This window comes from Microcaecilia unicolor, chromosome 4 (genome assembly GCF_901765095.1).
Source record: "Microcaecilia unicolor chromosome 4, aMicUni1.1, whole genome shotgun sequence".
NCBI lineage: Eukaryota > Metazoa > Chordata > Amphibia > Gymnophiona > Siphonopidae > Microcaecilia > Microcaecilia unicolor.
Genome location: NC_044034.1, coordinates 13,317,820 through 13,337,908, shown reverse-complemented (window position 1 = coordinate 13,337,908; position 20,089 = coordinate 13,317,820). Strand labels below are relative to the sequence as shown.

General features: G+C 44.5%; 1 protein-coding gene across 1 annotated transcript in view; it reads right to left on the bottom strand.

The window, feature by feature from the left end:
- LOC115468205 (E3 ubiquitin-protein ligase TRIM39-like) overlaps positions 1–20,089 on the bottom strand; it is a 1,720,076-nt gene that overhangs the window by 11,667 nt on the left and 1,688,320 nt on the right. The window contains exons 8-12 of the mRNA XM_030199742.1: positions 12,118–12,458; positions 11,362–11,457; positions 9,746–9,976; positions 7,686–7,708; positions 5,628–5,737 (exon numbers count right to left, since the gene is read on the bottom strand). Of these exons, the coding sequence (XP_030055602.1) occupies positions 5,628–5,737; positions 7,686–7,708; positions 9,746–9,976; positions 11,362–11,457; positions 12,118–12,458 (801 nt within the window). The remainder of the gene's footprint in view (positions 1–5,627; positions 5,738–7,685; positions 7,709–9,745; positions 9,977–11,361; positions 11,458–12,117; positions 12,459–20,089) is intronic.

The window sequence follows — 20,089 nt, the reverse complement described above, 5'->3', positions numbered from 1 at the left end:
AAAGAGTAGCAAGATTCCACTTAGAATCCCAAGCACATAAGTACATAAGTGTTGCCATACTGGGAAAGACCAAAGGTCCATCAAGCCCAGCATCCTGTTTCCAACAGTGGCCAATCCAGGTCACAAGTACCTGACAGAAACCCAAAGAGTAGCAACATTCCATGTAGAACCCCAAAGAGTAGCAAGATTCTAGAATTCTAAAGAATAACAAGATTCCATGCAGAATTTCAAAGTGTAGCAACATTCCATGTAGAACCCCAAAGAGTAGCAAGATTCCACTTAGAATCCCAAGCACATAAGTACATAAGTGTTGCCATACTGGGAAAGACCAAAGGTCCATCAAGCCCAACATCCTGTTTCCAACAGTGGCCAATCCAGGTCACAAGTACCTGACAGAAACCCAAAGAGTAGCAACATTCCATGTAGAACCCCAAAGAGTAGCAATATTCTAGAATTCTAAAGAATAACAAGATTCCATGCAGAATTTCAAAGTGTAGCAACATTGCATGTAGAACCCCAAAATGTAGCAAGATTCCATTCAGAATCCCAAGCACATAAGTATTGCCACACTGGGACAGACCGAAGGTCCATCAAGCCCAGCATCCTGTTTCCAACAGTGGCCAATCCAGGTCACAAATACACGGCAAGATCCAAAATATGTACAAAACATTTTATACTGCTTATCCCAGAAATAGTGGATTTTCCCCAATTCCATTTAATAATGGTCTTTGGACTTTTTCTTGAGGAAGCCGTCCAAACCTTTTTTAAACTCCGCTAAGCTAACCACCTTTACCACATTCTCTGGCAACGAATTCCAGAGTTTAATTACACGTTGAGTGAAGAAATATTTTCTCTGATTTTTTTTAAATGTACTACTTTGTAGCTTCATCGCATGCCCCCTAGAGTAAACAAGCGATTCATATGTACCCGTTCCACTCCACTCAGTATTTTATATACCTCTATCATATCTCCTTTCAGCCGTCTTTTCTCCAAACCTGTTTCAGCCCAACCTGTTTCAGCCTTTCCTCATAGGGAAGTCATCCCATCCCCTTTATAATTATTGTCGCCCTTCTCTGCACCTTTTCTAATTCCACTATATCTTTTTTGAGATGTGGCGACCAGAATTGAACACAATATTCGAGGTGCGGTCACACCATGGAACGATACAAAGGCATTATAACGTCCTCATTTTTGTTTTCCATTCCTTTCCTAATAATACCTAGCATTCTATTTGCTTTCTTAGCTGCAGCAGCACACTGAGCAGAAGGTTTCAACGTATCATCAACGACGACACCTAGATCCCTTTCTTGGTCCGTGACTCCTAATGTGGAAGCTTGCATGATGTAGCTATAATTCGGGTTCCTCTTTCCCACATGCATCACTTTGCACTTGCTCACAATAAACGTCATCTGCCATTTAGACACCCAGTCTCCCAATCTCGTAAGGTCCTCTTGTAATTTTTCACAATCCTCCTGCGATTTAACCACTTTGAATAACTTTGTGTCATCAGCAAATTTAATTACCTCACTAGTTACTCCCATCTCTAGATCATTTATAAATATGTTAAAAAGCAGCGGTCCCAGCACAGAGCCCTGGGGAACCCCACTAACTACCCTTCTCCATTGAGAATACTGACCATTTAACCCTACTCTCTGTTTTCTTTTAACCAGTTTTTAATCCACAATAGAACACTACCTCCTATCCCATGACTCTCCAATTTCCTCTGGAGTCTTTCATGAGGTACTTTGTCAAACGCCTTCAGAAAATCCAGATACACAGTATCTACCGGCTCCCCTTTATCCACATATTTGTTCACCCTTTCAAGGAAATGTAGTAGATTGGTGAGGCAAGATTTCCCTTCTACTATGCATCCAAGTTCTCCGTCATTGGCAGCCAACTCTGGAATGCCCTACCAAGATCTATTCGAACAATCAACGATTATCTACCCTTTCAGAAATCGCTGAAAACCCATCTATTCAAGCAAGCTTACCCAAATGATCCGACCCACATATCACCTAAGCGTGTGACAATCGGCAATGACTAAGACCACCCCTGCATCCCCTACCCCTTCCCTCCATTTTTACAATTAACTTGTCTACATTATTAGTCTGCTACACCACAACCTTGTGTCTTTGAATTTGGTTAAATGTGCATCAGTATGATTCTGGGCATAGCGGCTTAGATTTATGCTTTATTTGTAATGTACTATTTGTCTTATTTGAAGCACTGTTTCCACTTAGATGTGTAACCAGCCCCACGCATGATTTAGTAATTTTTGTGTGTAGCTCGCCTCTCTATGGGGCCCTTTTACAAAGGCACGGGAGGGCCTATGTGTGTACAGTGAGCGCCAAATTTCAATTTTAGAACATATTCATTTTCCAGCTCCTTAAAAAAAAGGCCTCTTTTCCTAGACGTGGTAAAAAATGGCCCATCCCGCACTCAAAAGACGCACGCGTACTACCGCAGGCCACTTTTTACTGTGGGTTAGTAAAAGGACCCTTATTCTTACAAAATCACAGTTGCAGTGACGATCCTAGGTCGACTGCCACCCAGGGCGGATCGCCGATACGCACCCCCCCTGGGTGCATTCTTGCCTGCTGGGAGCAGCCGCACAGCTCTCGGCTCTGCTTGCTCCCTGCTTCCTCTGACCCGGAACGGGAAGTAACCTGTTCTGGGGCAAAGAGAGCAGGGAACCAGCGGAGCTGAGAGACGCGCGGCTGCTCTTTGAACCCCTCAGGCGGTGTGCACCCGGGACGGACCGCCCCCACCACCCCGCCCTTGGTATGCCGCTGCTCATTTGATCCATTTTGTTTTAAACACTGGCAAGAGAGTGAGATTGGTTTGATGGTTTTTGCCAACTTGTCATTTTAGATATTTGACGCTTTTTTGCCTAGTGCCTTCCACATTTTGTATTTTTTTTTATATTACGGCTCTGTGGCTTCAATATATGCTCTTTATCACTGATTTTCAACATTCACCATAAACAAAACCAACCTGAGGAAATAGTTTTTCATGGAAAGGAAGGTGGATCTGTGAAAGAGTCTCTCACAGGGGAGGTGAAGACAAAAGAATCTCTCAGGGTCTGCAAAATGATGGTTGAAGGTCTGTGGTAAGTGAGATGGGCAGACTGGATGGGGCTTATGGACTCCATCTACCGAGATGTTCAATGTTTTTGTCTGGGGTCAGAATTCTCTCAGATTTTCACCAATAGATAATAGTTTCTTGGTACGTTACCCCGTCACTATACTGCAACAACTCTGAGCAGTCTATCCTTCTACTGCCCACACTAAACTTCTAATCTCAGGGTCAATAATAGCGCTGAAATTTGGACAGTCTTTCTCGGCATTATTGATGCAGTGCCAGGATGGTCTGGAGGTTGAGCCTGGGTAGAGTCTGGATAAAGTTAGGACAGCAAAAAGTCTGTGGTAACTTTATATGTGTTATTATTCGGTACCCGTCACAATATTGCTAGTCAATGTTGTAAAGAGTATGTAGGCAGCTCTGGGGAACAGAAAGAAAAGAGGAGAGCAAGAAACTACAACTCCCCGCATGCCTCAGGGGAACCCTGGGCTAAGCAAGAATACCCCCATTATAGGCAGGCATTCCCCAAGAAAGAACTAGAAATAAGGAACTACAACTCCCAACATGCCCCAAGGGAACCTGAGGATAAGAGAAACTATGTGCATTCCCAGGAGTCTCCAGAGGGGGGCCGCAGGGGAAGGAGTAAGGCTGATTCTCCAACCTGGTGGAAGAGGTGGTGGAACAGGTGGGTGGAGAAAGAAGAGACACCAAAGAGCTTTAATGAAAGAAAGGGTGAGCAGCTGGGAGAAGGGCGGGGTGAAGAGAATATGGATTGGGCCCCTGAGGAGAGAGAGGCAGAGAGTGAGCCTTGCCCTATGGAGTTGACTGAACCGGAGAACACCCTGGAAGAGCCGATGGACTTTTCAGCTCTGGCTCAGCGAAAGCCAAGGAAGTAGCGGGGCCAAGCCGGGTCAAGCGGGAGGAGGTCAGGTAGGAGTATGACTGACCAAGAGGGTGGGACCCTAGGCTTTGAGCCCGCGCAAAGCCATTACTGTGTGTTTTGAAAGCCTAGCTGGACTGAGCTGTGTTTTGAAGCTTGGCTAAAATTGAACTGTGTTTTTGAAAGCCTAGCTGGACTGAGCTGTGTTTTGAAGCTTGGCTAAAAATTGAACTGTGTTTTTGAAAGCCTAGCGGGACTGAGCTGTGTTTAAAGCCTGGCTAAAAGGTGAACTGTGGTTTAAAACCAGGGCTGAATTGCGCAGTGTGTTTTTTTTTTCTTTTGCTGCTACTCTCCAGGTGACTGGGGGGAGGAAGCAGATGTTGAAGCCTGTACTGAGTAACCTTGTTTGGTGTTTTTGGAGACGTAACTGAGGGAAGGAGGGACGACCGTCCTGTTTAATAAAAAGCCTCATTGTTTTTTTTTTGAGAAAAAAGGGAGCCATACTGGAGTCTGTTTTTTTTGGCGTTTTTTGGAAGCGCTGCAACCACGGAGAAAAGGGGATCCACTTTACAATGTATATCCACATACTCAGTATCTTGGTACAGTATCCAGGTATAAAAAACCTACAGTGGCCAGTGTTTAAAAGACGCTGAACATCACAGCTTCAATATTACTCCCTCAATGCAGGGGCGTAGCTATGGGTGGGCCTGGGTGGGCCCAGGCCCACCCAGTTTTAAATTTTATGTAGGTGGGTTTCTGGGTGCAGGTGGGCTCTGCAGTACAGCTGTTGGGTACACTACTTAGAAATCTGTCATCAAGTGCATTCTAAAGCATTATTTTGTAGTATCCCAAGAAACACTACTCATACCTATATACACAGTGCCCACCCATATTAGCTCTGGGCCCACCCAAAATGTCAGGTCTGGCTACGCCACTGCCTCAATGGCTGGATCTAATATATGGGATGTTTTCCCAGGAGAAATCCAATTACAGGCTGATCACTTAAACTTTAGAAAACAGTTGAAATCCTTTTTATATACTCAGTTCCTTCTGGTGATTGATCATCACTGAAGTATAAATACTGTTATGTTTATCAGGTATTCACAGAGTGTATGTTAATGATACATAATGTCTGTCAGTGATTGATATGAATGTCATGGTCTCAATTAAATGTTATATTGCCTTCATGTAGGTTGTAATATACCGTACCTAGAACTGCAGATTATAAATTATTTTAGACAAATAAATATAATAAATTTAGTTCCTGAGTTTCTGAAGTAGGTTTTCTATAAGGTGTTTTTCAGTTTTGAAGTATTATAAGAAGGTTCCTGTTAGGTGAATATTGTGGTGTGCTGAATATTGTAACAATGTATCTTACAGTGGGTGAACAGTGCAACATTGTATTTTACCTGGGGCTCAGCAATGTAACACTGAGTCCTACTGTGGGGTGAACAGTAGAACACTGTAACTTCCTGCAGGGTTAACAATGTAACACTGTATTTTCCTGGGGGCTGAACAATGTAACACTATAATTTACTACGGTGTGAACAATGTAACACTGCATTTTACTGCAGTGTCTGTTTCTCAGATTTAGACTTTTATTTCTGCATCATCCAGAGCATCTGTAAAGTGGCCAAACCAAATTAAAAAGAGATCAATTCCTCACCTCCAAATTTTGTAATCCATTTCTTCAGCTGCTGAGGGTAACTCAATTGGAAACCTATTTTCAGATCAGTAGAAACAGCCTCCGGTTCTGGAAACTTCATTTTCTGACACCTATGGGTTAGAGAGTCACTGGGATTATTCTGGGAGATGTTCACACCCAGGGGATAGAGATATGAACAGTGGAAGGAATGAGATATACCATGAACACTCAGTTTTCTGTGATTATGGGACTAGGAGTGGCCTAGTGGTTAGAGTGGTGGACTTTGATCTTGGGGAACTGAGTTTCATTCCCACTGCAGGCACAGGCAGCTCCTTATGACTCTGGGCAAGTCACTTAACCCTCCATTGCCCCAGGTACAACTAAGTACCTGTATACAATATGTAAGCCACATTGAGCCTGCCATGAGTCGGAAAGCATGGGGTACAAATGTAATAAAAATAAATAGGTAAACATTGAAAAATTGGCATTTGGAAACCCATTTTTTAAACATTTTCCTATGCAAGGGAGTGTGTTAAGGGCGGGATTTGGGCATTCCTAACACTCGGATGTTTTTCTGCCACAATGGAACAGAACAAAAATATCCAGGGCTACAATTTAGATGTTTTGGTCTAGATTTGTTTTTATCACAACTAAGTCACAACAAGGTGCCTTAAATGACCAAATGATTACTGGAGGAATTACGGCATGACCCCCCTTATTCTCCTAGTGCTCACTGACCCCCTCCCACCCCCCCCCCAAAGATGTGAAAGAAACAGTGCATAGCAGCCTCTATGACAGCCTCAGATGTTATGGTCAGTACTATTAGAGCAGCAAGGAGGTCCCTGGAGTAGCCTAGTGGTCAGTGCAGTGTACAGAAGGGGACCCAGGCCCATATCTCACTCTATCTGTTACACATAGTGAAAAGTGTGAGCCTTCCAAAACTTACCAAAAGCCTATTGTGCCTATATATAAGTGAGACCTGCAGCCATAAAGGCTATTGTAGTTGTGTACAGTAGTTTTTCTGGTGGGTTTGGGGGGCTCACCATACAAGATAATGGGGCAGTGGTAAGATATGTACCTGGGACCTTTTATGTGAATTCCACTGCAGTACCTCCTAGGGTGCCCCACTGCTCTGCTGGGATGTCTGTGTGGCCAGTCTACTAAGAATGCTGGACCACATAATGGCTTGATTTTGTACGTTTTCCACTTAGATGTTTTGGACTTATAGAATCTAGATCTAAATGTCATCTGCCACTTGGATTCTAAGTCTCCCAGTCATGTAAGGTCCTCTTGCAATTTTTCACAATCATCTTGTGTTGTAAGAACTTTGAATAACTTTATGTCCTTAGCAATTTAAATCACCTCACTCATTAGTCCCATTTCTAAATCATTTGTGACTAAGTTAAAAAGTAGAGGTCCAGGCACAGACCCTGAGGAACCCCATTATTTATCCTTCTCCACTGAGAATATTGACCATTTAACCCTACTGTGTCTTCTATCTTTTTTACCAGTTCTTAATCCACAATAGGACACTGTCTCCTATCCCATGACGTTCTTGTTCTTTTCATGAGAAATTCAAGGGGAACCTTATCAAATGTCTTCTGAAAATCCAGATAAACAATATCGACTGGCTCACCATTATCCACGGGTTTATTCACCCTTCAAAGAAATATAAACACATTTTTATAGAATTACTCTGTTATGGAGAGCGTCAGAGCAGAGACCATCACCAGCACCTCCTTTTGCACTAGGGTTGGGTAGAGGTGGAAAAGAGATTCACAGGGTGGAGTTTGGTGGGAATGAAGAGAGGATTTATGGATGGCCAAATAGGTGAGGACAGAGAGGTTGGCGGGAGAGAAGTTCTGGCAGTACAGGGATGAAATAGGGAGGGGGAAGGGAGGGAAGGTCTGTAATTCTCCTCCCCTCTCCTCCATCTCTTCCCCTTAATTTCTCAGTGCTTCCTCCACACCTTAACTCTCCTTCTCCTCACTCAATCCCTTCTCACCAATAAATTAATTCCCTTCTTCCTCACTCAAACCCATCCAGCCACATAGAAAAGGACAGAGAACTAACTTGTACCTGCTCAGAGCATCCTTCACATCCTAAAGGGAAATGAAACAGAGAATATTTCTAGTTAGATTTCACAGTTTATGAGAACACATTATACATTAGGATACTCTACTCACAGCTCTGCTCAATCACATAACAGCTACAAAATTTTGATGCCATTTCTATGATCAGCATCCAAAAATCTATAAGAAACACCCAAACTCATTATGGAAACAATGTATCAGCCTGTTTCAAACCTAACATTTATCTCCTAAGTTGTAATTGATACTTGGGCAACTTTTCAAGTATTTAGATAAAACACAGGTCCTTCATGCCAATCAATCAGACTTTTGGATGGGGCACAGTACTGAAACCTCCTTAGTGGCTCTGATCCGTGACCTGCCTGTAGACATTCTCAAGGGCCTGAGATATGTGCATATGTGACACACTGGGTGAAAAGGTATCAAAAGTGGGGTAAGTGACTTCATTCTACCAGAGGATAGAGAGATATCAACTGTATAATCCAGCAAAATTTCAGCCTCAGGTATGGACTAACTACAGCTTTAAAAAATGAGAAATATTTATCAATTAACCCCCAGAAATCACATACTACACAGTTTTAAGGCTGAAGAACATGAAAAACATCAATGTTGTGAAAAAGTTGCATAGTCCTTCACTACTGACCCTACAGCACACAAAACTTTCAAAGATGAAAGTTGCCCAATTTAATTGTCCAAACATTTATAGACTTTATTTCTGTTATTTATGTTGTTACAGTTTGTCAGGAGAATCATGGTGACAGCCAGAGTTGGTGAGCCCTTGTGCTGTTCCAAGACCAGAAGTACTAGGCCAGCATGCGTGAACTCTGTTCCAGGAGTAGCAGTTGGAAAACTCAGTTCTTCACCTGTGATGACTGCTGTTCCCCAGTGGTTGGGCCCCTGGGTGCTGGTGGCCGACAGGACTTGGGGGGGGGGGGGATCTGGGTAGGATGGGCTACTGGAAATGGTACTGGGTCTTTGGTTGCCTTATGGTCCCCTACCACTGACCTGGAGGAGTAAAGAGGAATCTCAGGTAAGAGAAATAGACCACTAGAGGAGATTTGTGGCTCAGCAGAGCGGCAACTCTGAAGGTGGAGAGCGATGGGTAGGCAGTAGAGAGACCCAGCCCGGGAGCATGGGATCGGAGCCAGAGAGTGCCCATCCCAGGATTAGGGTGGTGCCAATGCAAAGGGTCACCCTGCAGGGAGGTCAGGTCCTATACATCTGAGAGGAGCAAAGTCTTTGGGAATCTTATTCTCGGGGATAGGCATGGACAGGATCATTGTAGAAACTGTATATAGTCCTGCTGAAGAGCATCTGCAAATAAATCCAGGAGAGGAGAATACAGAAGGATTGTGGTTTTAGAAGACTTCCATTCAAAGATGAAAAGTTCACACAGTTGGAAGTTCCTTTTTTTGCAGAGTTGAAATAAAAAGGGAATGGGACTTGAAATACTGCCTTTTGGTGGTGTTTGTTTTTTTTTTTTGCAACTACCTTCAAAGTGGTTTACATAGTACAGGTACTTATTTTGTACCTGGGGCAATGGAGGGTTAATTGAGTTGCCCAGAGTCACAAGGAGCTGCAGTGGGAATCGAACCCAGTTCCCCAAGATCAGAATCTGCTTGACTAACCGCTAAGCTACTCCTCCACTCCAAAATCAGTTGAGTTTCCATGAACTGTTGACTCCCGAGTGCTCGTTGAATTTAAAAGAGTATAACATATCTATTAAGATTGCCAATTTCACAGACCCTGAACCCAGAAATGCCCAGGACGGCACTACATTTGGTACCTTTTCACTCAGTGAGTCAAATATAGATAATTAAAAACACATAACTTGTGTAGAGCACATACAGCAATTTACACCTTCTTCAGAGCAGGAGGATTTGGATATTTAAGCCCCATGAAATTATTTTAAAAGCTCTGATTTGTTAAGTGACTCCTGGCTGAAAAATCAGCCCTTATTATTATAAGATATTTTGATCTGCTACTTGAATTCCCTGATTCCTCCTAGAAGATGTGTAACCTCCTTAGAAATAGATTTGCTAATCTCACCTTCAGCAACTCGTTGGCCGGCTGCTGACTCTTCTCCTCTATCTCGGAGATCAGCTGCATGAGGGAGGAACTTTGCTTTCCTAGCTGGGTCACAGTTTCCATGATTCTCTGGAGAATCTTCTTCTCTTCCTCTTCCAGTCTCGAGAGAAGGATCTGCTTCTCCTTATTCAGAAACTGTTGTAACTCTTCAAATCCGGACTCAACTATCTGCCTTTTCCTCTCTGTCTCAGTCTGGATTAAACAAGGAGAGATAATTCTCAGTAACAAAAGAGTGATTTTGTTGCAGTGGCTCCATTACCCTCCTCTCAGTGGTGGCTCTGGTACAGCACTTCCTCCTTGAACAATAGTGACTCCAGCACAGCTTTCCTCCTCTCACCACCCACTCTTTTCCCAGCCTTCCTCTCTCACCATACTCAGAAGCATATCCCCCTTTCACAATCTTCTCCATCACCTGCCCAACAACTCCCTCTGCCTCTCTCCCCATGTGCAATGTACCCATCCCAGTACCACTGTTGTCCCCATATTGTTTCTAAGTGAGCAGAAGAGGGGTCTCCCTCCTTTCTTACCACAAGCAGCCTCCATTTCACTCTTCCCCAGCATCTACCCCCTGCATCTACCCATTCTGTCCCTTCCTCAGAATTCATTAGGATCTTCTTCTCCTCTCTCTCTTCTAGTGCACCCATGCACATAATTCTGGGTTTGTCGGGGCTCCTACTTTGGACCCATTGATGCTTAAGTTGGTTTCCAACATGGTCAGCCAGCTGCCACACTTTGGAGCCCAGCATGGCCCCGAATCAGGCCACTGTTTTCCCCAGTGGGCCTAGAACTTACTTCTTTCTCTTTTACAGGCTCCTGCCTACCTCTCGGTCTGCTTCCCCACACCAGAGACACTTTCAGTTCTCACGACCAGGCTACTGCTCCAATTCCTTCCCCCTAACCGGCCCCAGTGCAACACAGAGCCCTGCAGACATCCTTCCTGGCACCAGAACAGCCCCAGAGACCCCCACTCTACACTGCTGGACTGGATCAAGCCTGAGCCCAGTGCTCTTTTCCCATTTTGCAGCCCACACCACACTACCTCTCTGCAATAAATACAATGTTACATTCCACATACAGATTCAGAATCTGCCTGTTTTCAGCCAATAACGAACCAATACTATAAGTAACGAGGCACATTGAATTCTATTATTCTTTTCCTACATGAGCACACAATTCTGGAACGCGCTGCCGCGCAACCTAAAAACGATCTATGAACTAACTAACTTCCGCAAACTACTGAAGACCCATCTCTTTAACAAGGCATACCACAAAGATCAACAAATGCGAACTCCTCCACATATATCCAGAATTGTCTTATAATATTTGCTATTATATTACTATCATGTTTTATCATTATCATGTTACCCAAGATCCTTCTGTAATACTAAATGTCTATTTTCTTATATACTTCCACTATTCATGATGTATTGTAAGCCACATTGAGCCTGCAAAGAGGTGGGAAAATGTGGGATACAAATGCAATAAATAAATAAATAAATAAATATTCAGGGGATTGATGTAGGGAGAGGAACAAAAACCCTGCAGAAATTGGCTCAGAAGGAGACACAGACACCCACCCTCAGCTCTTCAGTCTTCTTCTCTTCAGTCAATTGGAAGTTCATAAGATGTTTCAGATCCTTTCTCAGAGGCTTCAGGCGCATTTTAAGCTTTTTCTGTGAATATTAAAGCATTCTTGATTAGCATGTAATTATTTAGATAACCACAATTTCAGACTCAACAGTAGATACGAGATGTTCCTTCCACTTTAGATAATTTCTTTAAGATAATTGAATTCTGAGGGGTCAATATTCAAAGTGATATAACCAGGCAGGGTAGGTTCCTGTCTGGTTAAATTGTGCTTAAGTGGCCATGAGCCAATATTAAACAACAGAACGAGAAGAGTCAGCAGCCCTTAATCGGATTTTGCTCCTGGATTTTGGCAGAGACCTCCACAGGCAGTGGAGGGCTGATCCAGGAGCAGAGTCAGAGTGGAACTGGAGTTGTAAAAGGCACAGAAAGGCAGTATATCGTCCCATTCCCTTTCTCCCATAACCAGGTAAACTGCACCATGTACAAGGTGCCCTAACTTCATCTGTTTAGGTACTCGGGTACAACATGGAGTATTGGCAATACCTGTATTCCTTCGGGGAGCCACAACTCACAGGCTGAATATTGACCCCTGAAAGTATAATGAAGATGCCCAAATAGACACCAGCCAGGTTCAAGTTTTGATGATTGATCTTCCTGCTCATGTTTCAAACTCTGCTAATTCAACTCCTAGTTTTATGAGATTGAAAATGTCAATTTTCAGTAATTTCATTAAATGCACATACCTTGTATTCTTGTGCAGCCTCCTCTATGGGGATCACGTTGTGAGATCTGTGATCCCGGGATCTGTCACAGACCAAACAAATTGCTCTCTGATCCTCTTGACAAAACAGCTTCAGTTTCTCTTCATGCTTCTCACACAGATTCTCCTTTTTTGGTCTCACTGAAGTCTGACTGAGCTTTTTCACCATTTCTGTCATATTTGCCAGATGCCTGTTAGGTCTGAGGTTTCTCTGCAGAGACATTGCCCTGCACTGGGGACAGGGGAAGTTTGTGTCTCTCTCTTCCCAGGTCTGAGTGATACAGGAGTGACAGAAGTTGTGTCCACAGTCTGTAGTTACTGGATCTATAAAATAATCCAGACAGATAGAACAAGAAGCTTCATCTCGCAGATTCTCAACAGGGTTTGCAGCAGCCATGATTCTTACAAGAAATGATTATGAGAGCAGGAATTCAGTTTCTGTTTCACATTATAACTTGTAATGAGTTTGAAAATAAGGGAGTGTCTCTCTGAGGTAGGACCTTTGTCAGGGATTTTCTGTAATTTGACGACACCAGGGCTGTCTGCCCTCCTTGTTGCCAATTGGGCTGTTTCCCGTAACTGCCTGTGGGTTTTTGGGCACTTTTTAGCCTTTGGCTGCAGGTTGGGTGCTTTTTCGCTGCCTCCTTAGCCGTGTTTTAAGAAGTGCCTGCTAGACCAATAGGAGAGAAGGAAGCTCAGGGACTAGCGTCTAGCAGCACTTCTTAAAACATGGCTACGGGGGCAGCGAAAAAGCACCCAACCTGCAGTCAAAGGCTAAAAAGTGACCAAAAACCCACAGGCAGTTACAGGAAACAGCCCAAATGGGCAGACAGCCCTGGTGTCGTCAAAATACAGAAAGTCCCTGACAAAGGTCCTTCCTACCTACTACTACTACTACGACTTATCATTTCTAAAGCGCCACTAGACGTATGCAGCACTTTACAATTGAACATGAAGTGACAGTCCCTGCTCAAGAGAGCTTACAATCTAATTTGGACAGACAGACAGGACAAATAAGGGATAAGGGTCAGGACAGACAGACAGGACTATTGACGTGAGGAAGATAAGATAAGGGTTACGAACAAGTGAAAAAGTTAGGAGTTAAAAGCAGCATTAAACAGGTGGGCTTTTAGCCTGGATTTGAAGGCGGCTAGAGATGGAGCTTGACGTAGCAGCTCAGGAAGTCTATTACAGGCATATGGTGCAGCAAGATAAAAGTAACGGAGTCTGGAGTTAGCGTTGGATAAGGGTGTAGTTAGGAGACATTTACCTAGTGAACAGAGTTCCCGGGGAGGAATGTAGGGAGAGATGAAGGTGGAGAGGTACTGAGGGGCTGCAGAGTGAATGCACTTATAGGTCAATAAGAGGAGTTTGAACTGTATTCAGAAATGGATAGGGAGCCAGTGAAGCGACTTGAGGAGAGGGCTGATATGAGCATAGTGACTTTGGCAGAATATTAGTCGTGCAGCAGAATTTTGAACAGATTGAAGAGGAGACAGATGGCTGAGTGGGAGACCTATGAGAAGCAAGTTGCAGTAGTCTAAGCGACAGGTGATGAGAGTGTGGATGAGGGTTCTGGTAGCATGCTCAGAAAGGAAAGGGCAAATTTTGGCAATATTATAGAGAAAGAAATGACAGGTTTTAGCAGTCTGCTGAATATGTGTAGAGAAGGAGAGAGAGGAGTCGAAGAGGAACCCAAGGTTACGAGCAAATGAAACAGGAAGGATGAGCGTGCTATCGACAGAAATAGAGAATGGGGGAAGGGGAGAGGTTGGTTTAGGTGGGACGATAAGAAGCTCAGACTTGGTCATATTAAGTTTCAGGTGGCGGTGAGACATCCAGTCAGCAATGTCAGACAAGCAGGCTGAAACCTTGGCCTGGATTCCTGCCAAGATTTCTGGTGCAGAGAGGTAGATCTGGGAGTCGTCAGCGTAAAGATGATACTGAAAACCATGGGATGAGATCAGAGCACCAAGGGAGGAAGTATAGATGGAGAAAAGGAGAGGTCTCAGGACGGATCCCTGAGGTACACCCACTGACAGTGGGATAGAGGAAAAGGAGGATCCACCAGAGTATACACTAAAAGTATGCTGGGAGAGATAAGAAGAAAACCAGGAAAGAGCAGAGTTCTGAAATCCAAGTGAGGACAGCGTGCCAAGGATAGGCTGTGATCGACAGTATCAAAAGCAGCAGATAGATCGAGAAGGATGAGGATAGAATAGAGCCCTTTGGATTTGGCCAGGAACAGGTCATTGGAGACTTTAACAAGTGCCAGATTGGAGTGGATCAAGAATAGCTTGAGATGAAAGAAAGTCAAGGCAATGATGGTGAACAGCACGTTCGAGTATCTTGGATAGGAAAGGGAGGAGGTAGATGGGGCGATAGTTGGAAGGAGAGGTAGGATCCAGTGAAGGTTTTTTGAGGAGTGGTGTGACTACAGCATGTTTGAAGGCATCAGGGACAGTCACAGTGGAACGTGAAAGATTGAGGATATGACAGATGAAAGGGATGACAGTGGGAGAGATAGTGTTGAGTAGATGAGTGGGAATAGGGTCAGTGGAGCAGGTGGTTAGTTTTGAGGAGGAAAGAAGATGTATACTTTCCTCTTCAGTGATTTCAGAAAAGGAAGAAAAGGAGTCAGGGGTTGGAGGGTTGAGAGAGTGGATAAAGGAGGGGTGGAGGTGAGCTGGTTGTGAATTCAAGTTTAATCTTGTGAACCTTATCATGAAATTATTCAGCCAGAGTTTGGGGAGAAAGTGAAGGCCAGATAGAACAAGAAGCTTCATCTCGCAGACTCTCAGCAGGGGGTGCAGCAGACTATGGACTTTTCCTTCAGGAACTTGTCCAAACCTTTTTTTAACTTAGATACGCTAACCACTGTTACTACATCCTCAGGCAAAGAGTTCCTGAGCTTAACTATTCATTGAGTGAAAAAATATTTCCTCCTGTTCGTATTAAAAGTATTTCTATGTAATTTCATTGAGTGTCCCCTAGTCCTTGCAAAAACTTAAGGGAACGGTACAGTTTAGGGGGCGAAGAACCTTTGTACAGCAAAGAGGAGTGGGACTTGGTGTGATCATATGTGATGATCTTAAGGTGGCCAAACAGATAGAAAAAAAGACAGCAAAAGCTCCTGAGTTGCAGTTGCAGCGTTGAGCAATCTACTATACCGACTTCTTTCTTTCTTCTTATTATATTCTTTCATCTTCTCTGTTCTATTAATTATGACATTCCTTCTCTGTTAGTTTATATGATTTTAATTTGTTTATTGTAACTGCTTGGGTTTTTGATGAAGAAAGGCGGTATAAAAATTTTTAAATTAAACCATCCTATATAATAATTTGCACCGCCATTCTACGTCTGGATGCCTGGGTTCGTAACACACTTCCCATTGGTCTGCCCTTGCGATGACGTCAGAGGGCTGATCAGTGAGAGGGAAGGGAAGCCAGCACCAGTGAGCCACAGAACATTGGAGGTGAGGAGAGAATCGCCCCCTCCCTCCCCCCGTCTTCCCTCTGAGTTCCAGGCCCCCCTCTCCTCCTCCCCCTCTCCTACGAGTTCCAGCCCCCCTCCCTTCCAAGTTCCATGCCCTCCTCCCTCTCCTCCCCTCTGAGTTCCAGGACCCCCTCCCTCCCTCTCTGAGTCATAGGCGCCGACTCTGTGGGTGCTCAATCACCCCCAATATTTTCCTGGCTGTCAGTCATCCGAAGTTCTGGTTCCAACGTCCCCAGCCCAACCTACCCGCCCTCTTCTCACTCAACAGCCCTCCTTGCTTTCCTGCCGCCCAGCCAGCGCTTAAAACTCATATCCCGCCCTCATTTCCTGTTTCCGCAACTGCTGGTTTTACCCGGTGGTAATCACTCCCCGGTTACTGTTGGGTTAGCACTGGAGCCCTTAATGCCACCTCAACATGTGGTGGTAAGTGCTCCCCCCTGAAATGGCTGCTCGGTAAGTGGTTCACCTACTGCACAGCCATTTCTTTAAAAACAAAAAAAGAGACAGTCTTTTACTCACTTTGGTAAAAGGGGGCTCAGTGCGTGCCGTAATTGGGCACATGTATCAAATCTGAAATTACTGGCAGGGGGAGTGGTAGCCTGGTGGCAGTCGCACTTGGGCACATGCTGCACACGTGGAGAGCCTAATATGCCTTTGTAAATGGGCCCCACAATATGGAGGGGGAGAGGGGAGACATTTAAATAGAGGAATAAATGCACAGGAGGTGAGTCTCTTTCAACTGAAAGGAAGCTGTGGAACGAGGAAGCAGAGGATGAAGGTGAAAGGGGAAGTAACCCGAGGAAATACTCACTTGGATTCCAGGGCTCTGTCCTTTCCTGGTTCTCTTCCTACCTCTCCCTCCGCACCTTTAGTGTTCACTCTGGTGGATCCTCTTCTACTTTTATCCCTCTGCCTGTTGGCGTACCTCAGGGTTCTGTTCTTGGTCCCCTCCTCTTTTCTATCTACACTTCTTCCCTTGGTTAATTAATCTCATCCCATGGCTTTTCCTACCATCTCTATGCTGATGACTCCCAAATCTACCTTTCTACCCCTGATATCTCACCTTGCATCCAAACCAAAGTTTCAGCGTGCTTGTCTGACATTGCTGTCTGGATGTCTCAATGCCACCTGAAATTAAATATGACCAAAACCGAGCTTCTCATTTTCCCCCCCAAACCCACCTCCCCGCTCCCCCCGTTTTCTATTTCTGTTGATGGCTCTCTCATTCTCCCTGTCTCCTCAGCTTGAAACCTTGGGGTCATCTTTGACTCTTCTCTTTCCTTCTCTGCTCATATCCAGCAGATTGCCAAGACCTGTCGTTTCTTTCTTTACAACATCCGTAAAATCCGCCCCTTTCTTTCCGAGCACTCTACCAAAACCCTCATCCACACCCTTGTCACTTCTCGTTTAGACTACTGCAATCTGCTTCTTGCTGGCCTCCCACTTAGTCACCTCTCCCCTCTCCAGTCGGTTCAAAACTCTGCTGCCCGTCTCGTCTTCCGCCAGGGTCGCTTTACTCATACTACCCCTCTCCTCAAGACCCTTCACTGGCTCCCTATCCGTTTTCACATCCTGTTCAAACTTCTTCTACTAACCTATAAATGTACTCACTCTGTTGCTCCCCAGTATCTCTCCACACTCGTCCTTCCCTACACCCCTTCCCGTGCACTCCGCTCCATGGATAAATCCTTCTTATCTGTTCCCTTCTCCACTACTGCCAACTCCAGACTTCGCGCCTTCTGTCTCGCTGCACCCTATGCCTGGAATAAACTTCCTGAGCTCCTACGTCTTGCCCCATCCTTGGCCACCTTTAAATCTAGACTGAAAGCCCACCTCTTTAACATTGCTTTTGACTCGTAACCACTGGTAACCACTCGCCTCCACCTACCCTCCTCTCTTCCTTCCAGTTCACATTAATTGATTTGATTTGCTTACTTTATTTATTTTTTGTCTATTAGATTGTAAGCTCTTTGAGCAGGGACTGTCTTTCTTCTATGTGCAGCGCTGCATACGCCTTGTAGCGCTATAGAAATGCTAAATAGTAGTAGTAGTAGTAGTAACTGAAAGGAAGCTGTGGAACGAGGAAGCAGAGGATGAAGGTGAAAGGGGAAGTAACCCGAGGAAATACTTCTTCACGGAAGGGGTGGTGAATTTGTGAAATGTAATTAATTAGATCTGCCTCACCGGTTTGGGCAGCGGAAGCCAGGGGCTCTCTCTAGTAAATAATTTGCGTGTTCCCACCAATTACTCTGACCTCATCCTCCCCAGACTGGGATATAAGAAGATAGTTTATTTCAATCTCACCAGCAGCAGAACAGGCAAATCAGGTATTTGTATGGTTTGAACAGCAGTCCACGACAAGTCCTCTCTCTCTCTCTGACCTTCTGGAGTCTTCTGATCTAATACCCTTCTGACTCCCATTGTTATACTATTTTCACCCTATTCATTTCAATGGACCCCAGCTTTGTCACCAGGGTTCTTCGGCCCTTATCAGTTGATCAAAATGACTTCACATATTCTCAAGCTCTAAGTATAAACAAGATATGCTCAGATGCGCATCTTATTAGATGACTTTGCATGTTCCCCAAACTCTCCCCTAGCCCCCTCCTTTGGATGTTCTCACCCGGGGTGCAGCTGACCCAGTACATAATCAAAACAATCTTGCTCATGAGGTCTTGTAGGTGCCAGTCTCCTCATTATCTACAGAGTAGATTCCCTCCACCCTCTGTCAGCTCTCTGAGCACTTACTTCAGCAATGTAACTGTGTCAAAGGTGATCTGTAATTCTTACAGAGGCCTAAATTGTACGGTCCTTTCAAAATGCAGCTGAACTGTTAGACAAGGAGCAGGTGTCCTTGCTCCGTAGCTAAGGTTGTTGGCAAGTTGCCTAGATTCAGAGAAGCTCTATCCCTGCTTTTCTGTCTCCTTTAGTTTCATTTTGTCAGTATGCTCAGAGATTATTTTGATTTTAAGAAGCCTAGCTCTTATTTTGTGCCATTGGCCTGTATTTTACTGAGAGCAAGGGCTAATTACTACTACTACTACTTAGCATTTCTATAGCGCTACAAGGGTTACGCAGCGCTGTACAAGTTAAAACATGGGGAAGGACAGTCCCTGCTCAAGAGAGCTTACAATCTAAAGGTAACAAGCTATGTAGTCAGTGTAGGTATCATGAATGGGGAAGGTGGTTAGGTGCCAAAAGCAAGGGAGAAGAGATGGGCTTTGAGTAAGGACTTGAAGATGGGCAGGGAGGGCGCATGGCGTATGGGCTCGGGGAGTCTGATCCAGGCATAAGGTGATGCAAGGCAGAAGGGGCGGAGTCTGGAGTTAGCAGTGGTGGAGAAGGGTACAGATAGGAGTGATTTGTCCTGAGAGCGGAGGTTAAGGGTGGGGACATAGGGGGAGAGGAGGGAAGAGAGGTAATGGGGGGCTGCAGATTGAGTGCATTTGAAAGTCATTAGGAGAAGCTTGAACTGTATACGGTAGCGGATCGGGAGCCAGTGAAGCGACTTGAGGAGAGGGGTGATATGAGAGTATCGGTTCACGCGGTAGATAAGACATGCGGCGGAATTTTGGACAGATTGAAGGGGGGATAGGTGGCTAAGCGGGAGACTAGCGAGGAGAAGGTTGCAATAGTCAAGACGAGAGGTAACGAGTGAGTGGACGAGGGTTCGGGTGGTCTGTACAGAGAGGAATGGGCGGATTTTGCTAATATTACTCTTCAGAAACAACCTCAAAATGGAAATGGTAGAGAGGAAAACAGTATCGGAATTCAAGAAAGCTTGGGACAGGTACATAAGGTCTCTAGGAGAGAGGAAGGGATAGTAGACATCTGCCTTCATTTTTCTATATTTCTCTAAGTAGAGCGGTGGATTGAATATTTTGACACCCTACAGACAGGACTTAATAAGAATCTGGGTTTTCTAGCCCATTATAAACCATAAGGTTGTATTTCTCTGTTTATCACCCCACCCCTCACCTATCCACACCCATCCTGTTAGAATATCAATGAAATGCTTTGATGTCCCCATGCATACCTCCGACCCACCCCCACCCTCCCACTCTGTCAGACTATCAAAGTAATGCTTTGATGTTTCTCTCATATATACTATCTGCTACCACATTTGCTTATTTCTGATCTGAGGAAGAAGGGCAACCTTCGAAAGCTAATCAAGAAATGTATTAAGTTATGTCCAATAAAAAAAGGTATCATCTTATTTTCTTTTCCATGTTTTATTTTGTTTGATTTCTATATTTCTCTGAAATATCTAGTGTCCCTGAATGTAACTCATCTAAAACAACTACTGATAAAGGTGTGAACTAAAGCCAAATAAACTTCCTCTGGATCTTAGAATTCCTCATACCAAAACTTTACAACTAGTCAAAAGACTCACCTTTTCCAAGGCGTGATTGGAACATTAGACCCCTTATCCCAACAGCAGGCTGGAAAGGGCCAAAAGC